The sequence below is a fragment of the Mustelus asterias genome, chromosome 7 (genome assembly GCF_964213995.1).
Source record: "Mustelus asterias chromosome 7, sMusAst1.hap1.1, whole genome shotgun sequence".
Classification (NCBI taxonomy): Eukaryota; Metazoa; Chordata; class Chondrichthyes; order Carcharhiniformes; family Triakidae; genus Mustelus; species Mustelus asterias.
Window position 1 is genome coordinate 2,789,890 of NC_135807.1, and position 13,861 is coordinate 2,803,750.

The window sequence follows — 13,861 nt, forward strand, 5'->3', positions numbered from 1 at the left end:
CCTCAGCCTCCTCCGCTCCAGAGAGAACAGCCCTAGCTCCCTCAACCTTTCCTCATAAGACCTACCCTCCAAACCAGGCAGCATCCTGGTAAATCTCCTCTGCACTCTTTCCAGCACTTCCACATCCTTCTTATAGTGAGGTGACCAGAACTGCACACAATATTCCAAATGTGGTCTCACCAAGGTCCAGTACAGTTGCAGCATAACCCCACGGCTCTTAAACTCCAACCTCCTGTTAATAAAAGCTAACACACTATAGGCCTTCTTCGCAGCTCTATCCACTTGAGTGGCAACCTTTAGAGATCTGTGGATATGGACCCCAAGATCTCTCTGTTCCTCCACAGTCTTCAGAACCCTACCTTTGACCCTGTAATCCACATTTAAATTAGTCCTGCCAAAATGAATCACCTCACATTTATCAGGGTTAAACTCCATTTGCCATTTTTCAGCCCAGCTTTACATCCTACCTATGTCTCTTTGCAGCCTACAACAGCCCTCCACCTCATCCACTACTCCACCAATCTTGATGTCATCAGCAAATTTACTGATCCACCCTTCAGCCCCCTCCTCTAAGTCATTAATAAAGATCACAAAGAGCAGAGGACCAAGCACTGATCCCTGTGGCACTCTGCTAGCAACTTGCCTCCAATCCGAAAATTTTCCATCCACCACCACCCTCTGTCTTTGATCAGATAGCCAGTTACCTATCCAATCGACCTTGGAGTTTAGAAGAGTGAGGGGTGACCTTATTCCAACAAATAAGACCCTGAGGGGGTTTGACAGGGTAGATGGCGAGATGTTCTCACTAGTAGGAGAGTCTCGAACAAGGGGACAGAGCTACAAGATAAAGGGCCGGTCATTTAAAACTGAGGTGCATGGAAGTTTCTTTTTGCAGACAATCTCTGAATTATCTGCCCAAAGGGAAGTGGAGGCTGGATCATTAGAAATATTTAAAGTGGAGATGGATAAATATTTGATAGATTGGGAAATAGAGGGCTATAAGGAAATGGCACAAATAAGGGATTGAGGCCGCCATAGATCCAGCCATGATTGTATTGAATGGCGGGGCAGGCTGGAAGGGCCTGGTGGCCAACTCCTGCTTCTGTTTCTTGTGGGCGTCACTTGGTCCAGGCCAACATTTATTGGCCAACTCTAATTGCCTCTTGAGAAGGTTTGTGGTAAGCTGCCACCTTGATCTGCTGCAGTCCATATGGTATTGGTGCATCCACGGAGCTGATAGGTAGAGAGTTCCAGGAATTTGACCCAGTGACAGTGAAGGAATGATGATATATTCCCAAATCAGGATGGTGAGTGACTTAGAGGGGAATTTGCAGGTTGCCCTCGTCCTTCAAGATGGTAGTGGCCAAGGGTTTTGAAGGTGGTGTCAAAGGAAGCATTCCAGAGTTGCTGCTGTTTACCTTGTACACACTGCTGCTACTGTGGAGGGAGTGGATATTAAAGATAGTGGATGGGGTACAATCAAGTGGGCTGCTTTGTCCTGGATGGTGTCATGCTTCTTAGAATCTACAGTGCAGAAGGAGGCCATTTGGCCCATCAAGCCTACACCGACGACAATCCCACCCAGGCCCTATCCCCGTAACTCCACATATTTACCCTCCTAATCCCCCTGACATTTAGGGACAATTTAGCATGGCCAATGCACCTAAACTACACGTATTTGGACTGTGGGAGGAAATTTGAGCACCCGGAGGAAGCCCACGCAGACACGGGGAGAATGTGCAGACTCCACAAAGACAGTGACCTGAGCTTTGACGGAGGGTCATCTGGACTCAAAACGTCAGCTCTTTTCTCTCCATACAGATGTTGCCAGACCTGCTGAGATTTTCCAGTGTTTTCTCTTTTGGTTTCAGATTCCAGCATCCGCACTAATTTGCTTTTATCCAGTGACCAGAGGCCGGAATTGAACCCGGGTCCCTTACACTGTGATGCAGCAGTGCCAACCACTGTGCCGCCCTTGAATGTTGTTCCCAGCCTCTGACCTGTTTTTGTAGCCACAGTATTTATATGGCTAATCCAGTTCAGATTCTGATCCATGGTAACCCCCAGGATGTTAATGGTGGGGGATTTAGTGATGATAATGCCATTGAATGTCAAGCGAAGATGGTTGGATTCTTTCTTGTTGGAAATGATCAGTACCTGGCAATGTTACTGGTCGCTTCGCAGTCCAAGCTTGAATGTTGTCCAGGTCTTACTGCAATCATAGAATCCCAACAGTGCAGAAGGAGGCTGTTCAGCCCATCGCGCTTGCACCGACAACAATCCCACTCAGGCCGTATCAATGGACACAGACTGCTTCAGTATCTGAAGAGTTGTGAATCGTGCTGGAAAAACATCAGCAGGTCTGGCAGCATCTGTGGAGAGAGAAATAGAGCTAACGTTTCGAGTCCGTGTGATTTTTCAGGACTCATTGTTAACTATTTTCTCACTCCACAGATGCTGCTAGATCTGCCAAGTTTTTCCAGCATTTTTCTGTTTTTGTTTCTCACCCCTCTCTATATCTTTGTAATCTCCTTTGATTTGATTTATTATCACATGCATTAGTATAGAGTGAAAAGTATTGTTTCTTGCGCATTATACAAAGCATACCGTACATAGGGAAAGAAAGGAGAGGCTGCAGAATGTAGCATTACAGTCATAGCTAGGGTGCAGAGAAAGATCAACTTTCCAGCCCTACAACCAGAAATCTCTCTGCTCCTCCAACTCTAACCTCTTGTGTATCACATTTCCATTTCTCCCCTATGGGTGGCCATAGCTCTAATTGGCTCAGGAATTCTCTCCCGAAACCTCGTCTCCTTAAACCTCATGTCTTGATGAAGCTTTTGGTCATTTGGTCCAATATTATGTGGCTTTTTAGAACATAGAACATAGAAAGCCACAGCACAAACAGGCCCTTCGGCCCACAAGTTGCGCTGATCATATCCCTACCTCTAGGCCTATCTATAGCCCTCAATCCCATTAAATCCCATGTACTCATCCAGAAGTCTCTTAAAAGACCCCAACGAGTTTGCCTCCACCACCACCGACGTCAGCCGATTCCACTCACCCACCACCCTCTGAGTGAAAAACTTACCCCTGACATCTCTGTACCTACCCCCCAGCACCTTAAACCTGTGTCCTCTCGTAGCAACCATTTCAGCCCTTGGAAATAGCCTCTGAGAGTCTACCCTATCCAGACCTCTCAACATCTTGTAAACCTCTATCAGGTCACCTCTCATCCTTCGTCTCTCCAGGGAGAAGAGACCAAGCTCCCTCAACCTATCCTCATAAGGCATGCCCCCCAATCCAGGCAACATCCTTGTAAATCTCCTCTGCACCCTTTCAATGGCTTCAACATCTTTCCTGTAATGAGGTGACCAGAACTGCGCGCAGTACTCCAAGTGGGGTCTAACCAGGGTCCTATAAAGCTGCAGCATTATCTCCCGACTCCTAAACTCAATCCCTCGATTAATGAAGGCCAGTACGCCGTACGCCTTCTTGACCGCATCCTCCACCTGCGAGGCCGATTTAAGAGTCCTATGGACCCGGACCCCAAGGTCCTTCTGATCCTCTACACTGCTAAGAATGGTACCCTTCATATTATACTGCTGCTTCATCCCATTGGATCTGCCAAAATGGATCACCACACACTTATCCGGGTTGAAGTCCATCTGCCACTTCTCCGCCCAGTCTTGCAACCTATCTATGTCTCGCTGCAACTTCTGACATCCCTCCAAACTATCCACAACACCACCTACCTTGGTGTCGTCAGCAAACTTACCAACCCATCCCTCCACTTCCTCATCCAGGTCATTTATGAAAATGACAAACAGCAAGGGTCCCAGAACAGATCCCTGGGGCACTCCACTGGTCACTGACCTCCATGCAGAGAAAGACCCCTCCACAGCCACTCTCTGCCTTCTGCAGGCAAGCCAGTTCTGGATCCACAAGGCAACAGCCCCTTGGATCCCATGCCCTCTCACTTTCTCAAGAAGTCTTGCATGGGGGACCTTATCGAACGCCTTGCTGAAGTCCATATAAATTATGTTAAATAACACATGTTAAATTTTGTTTGATAACTCTCCTGCAAGGTATCTTGGGACATATAAATACAGGTTCTTGGAGTTGGAACTCTTTACGACCCCTTAAAAATTCAATATTTCATCCTCCCATGTGTCCCTCCCTGTCTTACACCATTTTCTCCTGGGGTGACCTACTGTAAGGTCAGTGCAAATCTTAATTTGGGAGCCAGGTGAAAATATTTCTCATTCAATAAATGTACAAGAGTCACATTCAACTTCAGAACTACATGCAAAAATGATATTGATTTTCGATGTGTTTTATGTTCCAGGCCTGTCTGCTTCTATCACTGGAGAGCACCTACCCTCCTGCACATCAACTGTCCCTTGACATGCTGAAGGTAGGAACTCGCGCTGAATGCTTTCTGGCAGCATCTTTCTAACTGAATCTTGATCACACACACCCCCCCCCCCCCCCCCCCCCTCAAAAGGCCCAAAATGTAAACCTGGCTGGGACAGAATGTAATGTCAATCAATGCTTTACAATTGAACTGCTGTTCTAGCAAGCTGTTTGTCTTAACATAGATTGTGTCTATTTACCCATTCTCCAAAACAATCCATTCCACAATCAGAGAGCCATACAGCTCATAAGGAGGCCATTTAGCCCATCCGGCCTGTACTGTCATTTTGAAAGTGCTGCTCTTTCCCCAAAGCCCTACAGATGGTTTTCTTTGGTCGTTGTTGCCCAGGTGTTTTTTCATCTGTCTCTAATATCTCCTTTCGGAGGGCAATGTCAATTTTATTTGATGATCGCTCCTGTTAAACACCTTGGGATTTATGCTAATGGTGCTATATAAATGCAAGTTATGATGTATCCAGTGAAGCACCTATATAACTATCCTGAACTGGATATCTGATTCTGGCAGCCCAAGTGAAATTGTTAATACGATGGCTTAGATGCTTCCTCTAATGGCTTGCTGAAGAAACAATGTTTGATTGTGAAACTAAATTCTTCAGATTAGCAAGACCCTGGTTTCAGTCTTATTGAGCCTCTTCAATGACCTTCCCACAATCACAAGGTTAAAATGGGGGTATTTATTAGTGTTCAGTATCTGCAGCTCTTCAGAGAAAGATGCAATCTACGCTCACATGCAGCAAGACTTTACAACATTTGAGAATTGGGCTGCTATGTGGTAAAATGTTACTTGACACTTAAGTGCCAGGCAACAAACATTTTGGAATTCTGTGGTGAGTAATCCCCCCCCCCCCGACTTAGAATAATAAAATCTCTGCAGTGCAGAAGGAGGTCATTCAGCCCATCGAGTCTACACCGACTCTCTGACAGAGTATCTTACCCAGGCCCTATCCCCGCACGTTTCCCATGCTTAATCCATCCAACCTACACATTTTAGGACACTAAGGGGCAATTTGGCACGGCCAATCCATCCAACCTGCACGGGATTGTTGTTGGTGCAGGCTCGATGGGTTGAATGGCCTCTTTATGAATTATCTTTGTACCGTGGGAGGAAACCTACGAAGACACAGGGTGACCATGCAAACTCCACACAGTCACTCAATGCCTGGTCCTTGGAGCTGTGAGGCAGCAATGCTAACCACAATCTACAAGGCACAGGTTATGAGTGCGATAGAATACTCTCCACTTGCCTGGATGAGTGCAGCCCCAACACTCAAGGAGCTCAACACCATCCAGGACAAAGCAGCCGCTTGATTGGCACCCAAAGAACAGTACAGCACAGGAAACAGGCCCTTCGGCCCTCCAAGCCTGTGCTGCTCCTTGGTCCAACTAGACCAATCGTTTGTATCCCTCCATTCCCAGGCTGCTCATGTGACTATCCAGGTAAGTCTTAAACGATGTCAGCGTGCCTGCCTCCACCACCCTACTTGGCAGCGCATTCCAGGCCCCCACCACCCTCTGTGTAAAAAACATCCCTCTAATATCTGAGTTATACTTCGCCCCTCTCAGCTTGAGCCCGTGACCCCTCGTGAACGTCACTTCTAATCTGGGAAAAAGCTTCCCACCGTTCACCCTATCTATCCCCTTCATAATCTTGTACACCTCTATTAGATCTCCCCTCATTCTCCGTCTTTCCAGGGAGAACAACCCCAATTTACCCAATCTCTCCTCATAGCTAAGACCCTCCATACCAGGCAACATCCTGGTAAACCTTCTCTGCACTCTCTCTAACGTCTCCATGTCATTCTGGTAGTGCGGCGACCAGAACTGGACGCAGTACTCCAAATGTGGCCTAACCAGCGTTCTATACAGTTGCATCATCAGACTCCAGCTTTTATACTCTATACCCCGTCCTATAAAGGCAAGCATACCATATGCCTTCTTCACCACCTTCTCCACCTGTGTTGCCACCTTCAAGGATTTGTGGACTTGCACACCTAGGTCCCTCTGTGTTTCTATACTCCTGATGACTCTGCCATTTATTGTATAACTCCTCCCTACATTATTTCTTCCAAAATGCATCACTTCGCATTTATCCGGATTAAACTCCATCTGCCACCTCTCCGCCCAATTTTCCAGCCTCTCTATATCCTGCTGTATTGCCCGACAATGCTCTTCGCTATCCGCAAGTCCAGCCATCTTCGTGTCATCCGCAAACTTGCTGATTACACCAGTTACACCTTCTTCCAAATCATTTATATATATCACAAATAGCAGAGGTCCCAGTACAGAGCCCTGCGGAACACAGACCTCCAGCCGGAAAAAGACCCTTCGACCACTACCCTCTGTCTCCTATGGCCAAGATGTGGAGATGCCGGCGTTGGACTGGGGTAAGCACAGTAAGAAGTCTCACAACACCAGGTTAAAGTCCAACAGGTTTATTTGGTAGCAAATACCATAAGCTTTTGGAGCGCTGCTCCTTCGTCAGATGGAGTGGTCTCTGTTCTCAAACAGGGCACAGACACAGAAATCAAATTACAGAATACTGATTAGAATGCAAATCTCTACAGCCAGCCAGGTCTTAAATGTACAGACAATGTGGGTGGAGGGAGCATTCAACACAGGTTAAAGAGATGTGTATTGTCTCCAGACAGTACAGCTTGTGAAATTGTGCAAGTCCAGGAGGCAAGCTGTGGGGGTTACTGATAATGTGACATAAATCCAACGGCTTAGATAGGATGGACGTAGGGAAGTTGTTTCCATTAACAGGGGAGACTAGGACGCGGGGGCACAGCCTTAGAATAAAAGGGAGTCACTTTAGAACAGAGATGAGGAGAAATTTCTTCAGCCAGAGAGTGGTGGGTCTGTGGAATTCATTGCCACAGAGGGCTGTGGAGGCCGAGACGTTGAGCGTCTTCAAGACAGAAATTGATAAATTCTTGATTTCTCGAGGAATTAAGGGCTATGGGGAGAGAGCGGGTAAATGGAGTTGAAATCAACCATGATTGAATGGTGGAGTGGACTCGATGGGCCGAATGGCCTTACTTCCGCTCCTATGTCTTATGGTCTTATGGTCTTATCCCGGTTTAGACCGTCCTCATGTGTGCGGAACTTGGCTATCAGTTTCTGCTCAGTGACTCTGCGCTGTCGTGTGTCGTGAAGGCCGCCTTGGAGAACGCTTACCTGAAGATCCAAGGCTGAATGCCCGTGACTGCTGAAGTGCTCCCCCACAGGAAGAGAACAGTCTTGCCTGGTGATTGTCGAGCGCAGAGTCACTGAGCAGAAACTGATAGCCAAGTTCCGCACACATGAGGACGGTCTAAACCGGGATGTTGGATTTATGTCACATTATCAGTAACCCCCACAGCTTGCCTCTGGACTTGCACAATTTCACAAGCTGTACTGTCTGGAGACAATACACATCTCTTTAACCTGTGTTGAATGCTCCCTCCACCCACATTGTCTGTACATTTAAGACCTGGCTGGCTGTAGAGATTTGCATTCTAATCAGTATTCTGTAATTTGATTTCTGTGTCTGTGCCCTGTTTGAGAACAGAGACCACTCCATCTGACGAAGGAGCATTGCTCCGAAAGCTTATGGTATTTGCTACCAAATAAACCTGTTGGACTTTAACCTGGTGTTGTGAGACTTCTTACTGTCCTATGACCAAGCCAGTTCTCCACTCATCTAGCCACTTCTCCTTGTATCCCATGAGCCTTAACCTTCTTAACCAACCTGCCATGTGGGACTTTGTCAAATGCCTTACTGAAATCCATATAGACGACTCCACGGCCCTTCCTTCATCAACCGTTTTTGTCACTTCCTCAAAAAACTCCACCAAATTTGTAAGGCACGACCTCCCTCTTACAAAACCATGCTGTCTGTCACTAATGAGATTGTTTCGTTCTAAATGCACATACATCCTGTCTCTAAGAATCCTCTCCAACAACTTCCCTACCACGGACGTCAAGCTCACCGACCTATAATTTCCTGGGTTATCCCTGCTACCCTTCTTAAACAACGGGACCACATTCGCTATCCTCCAATCCTCAGGGACCTCACCCGTGTCCAAAGAAGCGACAAAGTTTTCCGTCAGAGGCCCAGCAATTTCATCTCTCGTCTCCCTGAGCAGTCGAGGATAGATGCCATCAGGCCCTGGGGCTTTGTCAGTTTTAATGTTCCCTAAAAAACCTAACACTTCCTCTCTTGTAATGGAGATTTTCTCTAACGGGTCAACACCTCCCTCCGAGACACTCCCGGTTAACACACCCCTCTCCTTCGTGAATACCGATGCAAAGTATTCATTTAGGATCTCCCCTATTCCCTTGGGTTCTAAGCATAATTCCCCTCCTTTGTCCCTGAGAGGTCCGATTTTCTCCCTGACAACTCTTTTGTTCCTAACGTATGAATAGAATGCCTTAGGATTCTCCTTAATCCTGCCTGCCAAGAACATCTCGTGACCTCTTTTTGCCCTTCTAACTCCCCGTTTGAGTTCTTTCCTACTCTCTCTGTATTCCTCCAGAGCTCCATCTGTTTTCTGTTGCCTGGACTTAACGTACGCCTCCCTTTTCATTTTAATCAGATCCTCAATTTCCCTGGTTATCCACAGCTCTCGAATCCTATCTTTCCTTTCTACAGGCATATGCCTATCCTGCAGCCTTATCAATTGTTCCACCAATTCCTGCCTAATCCGGCTATAGTTAGCCTTCCCCCAATTTAGCATCCTGCCCGTAGGACAGCACTCATCCTTGTCCATTACTATCCTAAAGTTAACAGAGTTGTGGTCACTATTTGCCACATGTTCCCCTACCAAAACTTTGACGACCTGACCGGGCTCATTTCCCAGAACTAGGTCCAGTATAGCCCCCTCTCTAGTCGGGCTATCTACATACTGTTCCAAAGAACCTTCCAGTACGCATTTTACAAATTCCTCCCCGTCCGGACCCCCAGCTCTAAGCACTTTCCAGTCTATACCAGGGAAATTAAAGTCCCCCACTACAACAACCCTATTTTTTCTGCACCTATCCAGAATCTCCTGACATATCCTTTCCTCCACCCCATCCACAAACATTCACTCCCTCCACCGCTGATGCACAGTGGCAGCAGTTTCATCTATCAGATGCATACTGCCACGTGCCAAACTTCCTGTGACATCTCCTCCCTCGAAGAGATCATACTCGTGGAAACACCACAACCTGCAAGGTCCACTCCGAACCATGTTATCCTGACTTGGGATTATCAGTGTCTTTCTAGTAGAACTCTTGGTGTACTGACACCACACAGACTGCAGCAGTTCAAGGTGATGACTCACCATCACCTGCTCAAATGCAATTAGGCACGGACAAGAAATGCTGTCCTTGTTCGTGACAAATTCCACAAATTAATAAAAGGCACTGCAAATTCCTTGTGAAAATGGAGCCACGGATTGAGACAACAGACAAGTTTTGTAGTGAACTGTCTTTTGGCATGGTCGGTCTCCCACCTGGCTGTTCAAAAAAAAGCAGCAATAACAACATAATGAATGGAGCTGACTGTAGCCATTCTCTGTGTTATCAAATGCTTTAGCAGTACTAATCTGACCAACAGTGCAGAATTCATATTGACAAAGCAATTGCTCCTTTTACAAAGCACTGTAACACTGCATGCGTTGTATTCTTGTTGGTAACGTGATGGACGTGGCTCAGGATGAATGGCTTTTGGAAATTTCACTATTGCAGCGACTCTCGACAGCCAATGATGAGATTGTGGAAGTTTTACTATCCAAACACCAGGTTCTAGGTGCGCTGCGGTTTGTTCGAAGTGTTGGCAGCCATGATAATATATCAGCACGCAAGTTCTTGGATGCAGCGAGGCAGACTGGAGATACAATGCTGTTCTACACCACCTTCAAATTTTTTGAGCAGAGGAATCAGAGGTTACGAGGAAGTTCACATTTTACACCAGGTAAATACAAACCGCTTTAGGCACTGACAGGGGAGGGAGAACAGTCCAATCACTACAAAAAAGGTGCATTAACCACTCAATATTTCAAAAGATTCAAACAGTAGCTTTCCTGAAAGGAGGAACCCTCTAGATTGCTAGCATATATATCCTTAGATGAGATCAAAACATCGAGATATTTAGGAGGAACAGACAGAAAGGAAAATAAAATGAGGGGCATAGATCAGCTAGATAGTCAATATCTTTTCCCAAAGGTAGGGGAGTCTAAAACTAGAGGTTTAAGGTGAGGGGGGAGAGATACAAAAGTGTCCAGAGGGGCAATTATTTCAGAGCGTGGTGTCTGGCACAAGCTGCCAGAGGTAGTAGTAGAGGCAGGTACAAGTTTGTCTTTTAAAAAGCATTTAGATAGTTACATGGGTATGATGGGTATAGAGGGATATGGGCCAAATGTGGGCAATTGGGACTAGCTTAGGGGTTTAAAAAAGGGTGGTTTGGACAAGTTGCGCTGAATGGCCTGTTCCATGCTGTAAACCTCTGACTCTAACCAGCAATGCAAACCCACTGCCTTTTAAAGAGGAAATTAACACAATAGCGAGGAAGGATATTAGCTCTGACAATTTGGAACCTATGGGTAGAACTAAGAAACACCAAGGCACAAAAAACATTTGGAACATAGGAATGAGGAGTGGGGGATGGCATTAAATAGGAAGTTAGAGGCATATGCCATAAAGAAACATCTATGTGTTTCATGAAAGTAGAGTATGAGAGTAAGCTTGCAGGGAACACAACTGACTGAAGGTATGTGAAGAGAAAAGAATGGAAGACAAGTGTAGATCTCCGTCCGAAACAAGGGAACCTGTAGAACAAAGAAAATTACAGCTTAGGAACAGGCCTTCGAAGCCTGCATCGACCATGCTGCTCATCTGAACTAAAATCCCCAACCCTTCCAGGGACCATATCCCTCATGTTGCAGCTTTATATTCCAAGTGCAGCCTAAGGTTCTATATAGTGTTCAATTCTGGTTGCCACACTACCAGAAGGATGTAGAAACTTGAGGGTACAGAAAAGATTTACCAAGATGTTGCCTGGTACGACAGGCATTAACTATGAGGAGAGGTTGGAGAAACTTGTTCTCACTGGAACGATGGAGGTTGAGGGGAGACCTGACAGAAGTCTAAGATTATGAAGGGCATGGACAGAGTGGATAGTCAGAAGCTTCTCCCCCCCCCATCCCCTCCCAAGAGTGGAAGAGTCAATTATGAGGGGCAAGGTTTAAAGGAGAAGTACAAGGCAAGTTTTTTTTTAAATCGTGAGGGTGGTGGGTACCTGGAACTCACTGCTGGGGTAAGTATTGGAGTAAGAAGTCTCACAACACCAGGTTAAATTCCAACAGGTTTATTTGGCAGCACTAGCTTTCGGAGCCCCAAGCCCCTTCATTAGGTGAGTGAGGACTCGTGTTCACAAACAGGGCATATAAAGACAAACTCAATTTACAAGATAATGGTTGGAATGCGAGTCTTTACAGGTAATCAAGTCTTAAAGACTCACATTCCAACCATTATCTTATAAATTGAGTTTGTGCTACCAAATAAACCTGTTGGACTTTAACCTGGTGATGAGACTTCTTACTGTGCTTACCTCAGTCCAACGCTGGCATCTCCACATCATGGAAGTAGTGAAAGCAGAGTGATTTTTAAGGGGCATTTTGACAAGGACATGAATAGGATGGGAATAGATGAATATGGTCCAGGAAGGGTAGGGGGTTTTAATTCAGTTGGGCAGCATGGTCGGTGCAGGCTGGGAGGGCCTGTTCCTGAGCTGCAATTTTCTTGAGGTCTAATAATGAGGGACATGGATCAGCTAGATAGTCAATATCTTTTCCCAAAGGTAGGGAGTATAAAATTAGAGGGCATAGGTTTAAAGTGAGGGGAAACAGTTCCTATGGATTGGAGGATAGTGAATATAACCCTGCTATTTTGAAAAGGAGGGGGAAAACAAAACAAGTAATTATAGACCAGTCAGCCTACTGTTGTAGTGGGGAAAATACTAGAGTCCATTATAAAAGATTTAAATAGTGTTGCACTTGGGGGAAAACAGTGGCTGGATTGGACATGGATGTATGAAAGGGAAATCATGCTTGACAAATTTACTGGAATTAGAGGATGCAATTACATAGAAAAATAAAGTTGAGGGTGAACTAGTGAATGTGGTTTAGAGTCAGGTTTGTAACAGGCCCTTTGGCCCAACTTGTCAATGCTGCCCCTTTTAACCAACCACTAAGTTAGTTCCAACTGCCCCATATCCCTCTGTCCATGTAACTGTCTAAATGCTTTAAAGAATTGTACCTGCCTCTGGCAACTTGTTCCAGACACCACCCCGAATACTTTTGTATCTCCCTTTAAACCTGTGTCCTTTAGTTTTAGACTCCCTGAAGATATTGACTATCCAGCTGATCTATGCCCCTCATTTTATAGGCCTCCAAGAACACTCAGCCTCTGACACTCAAGAAAAGAGTCCCAGTCTATCCAGCCTCATAACTCAAACCATCAAGTCCTGGTAGCATCCTAGTAAAATCTTTTCTGCACTTTCTAGTTTAATAATATCCTTTTTATAATAGGGTGACCCTACCATTAACTGAGCAAGTCCTGCGCAATCTACCAAAAATCAATCACCTCATTTATCTAAATTCTGTAAAAACTCTCCAACCTCCCTTTTGATTTGTTTAGTCTGCTGGCCTGCTTGATTGTGCATCCTTCAAGTATCTTAAATCTTTGCCACCATCTTGACCTATCCCAGTTCACTGCCAACTCCATCTTCAAGCCCTCAATTGTCCACCAGTTTAAAAACTCGTCTTTTTCCACTCCTAGCTCCCTCAAATTATATTACTCCTACCTTCACAATAAGATTGTTTGCCAGATCCAGAATAGCCTGGCTGGCTCTAGAACATGCTGCTTTAGGAAAATGACCCAAACATAACTCAAAGTGCCTTTCTAGTGCAGATTGGAATCACCCATAACATTCTGTATGCCCCATCCTACATGTTAAGGGCCCATAAGTCACCCCAAGTCATCATATCTTCCCTCATGATCTCTCCCATTTAGTTTACAAACTATTGCCTCAGTGGCTGAATACTGGTTCCTGCAGTATAGCTATTCAGTACTGGTGCCCCATGCATTTAACCCATTTCTCCAACAAAGACTGACATTCTCACTTTAGGTTCTGCCTTATTCACTAGTTACTCAGCAAAACCCCTCTTCCCAGATGTTACCCAATCCTCAGTCATTGGATCCATCCCCTCCCAGCATTCTTGGCTACAGCAGATGTTTTGAGGGCAGTCATCTGGACTACACTATTTGGCTACCATAAAGATATCTTGGTCTTCAGACAGTAAAGAAAAATTACAGCACAGGAACAGGTCCTTTGGCCCACCAGTCTCAAAAAAAAAAAACAACTTACCTTAAACCCCCTAGTAATTGACTCTTGCATCCT

The 13,861-nt window shown here is 45.6% G+C and overlaps 1 protein-coding gene across 16 annotated transcripts in view; it reads left to right on the forward strand.

The window, feature by feature from the left end:
- rmc1 (regulator of MON1-CCZ1) overlaps positions 1–13,861 on the forward strand; it is a 39,239-nt gene that overhangs the window by 24,545 nt on the left and 833 nt on the right. For 11 of the 16 annotated variants that reach the window (XM_078215582.1, XM_078215583.1, XM_078215581.1 and 8 more), the window contains 2 exons: positions 4,349–4,417; positions 10,150–10,375. In XM_078215582.1, coding sequence (XP_078071708.1) covers positions 4,349–4,417; positions 10,150–10,375 — 295 coding nt within the window. The remainder of the gene's footprint in view (positions 1–4,348; positions 4,418–10,149; positions 10,376–13,861) is intronic. The other 5 variants (XM_078215584.1, XM_078215589.1, XM_078215595.1 and 2 more) reach the window with 1 other exon arrangement.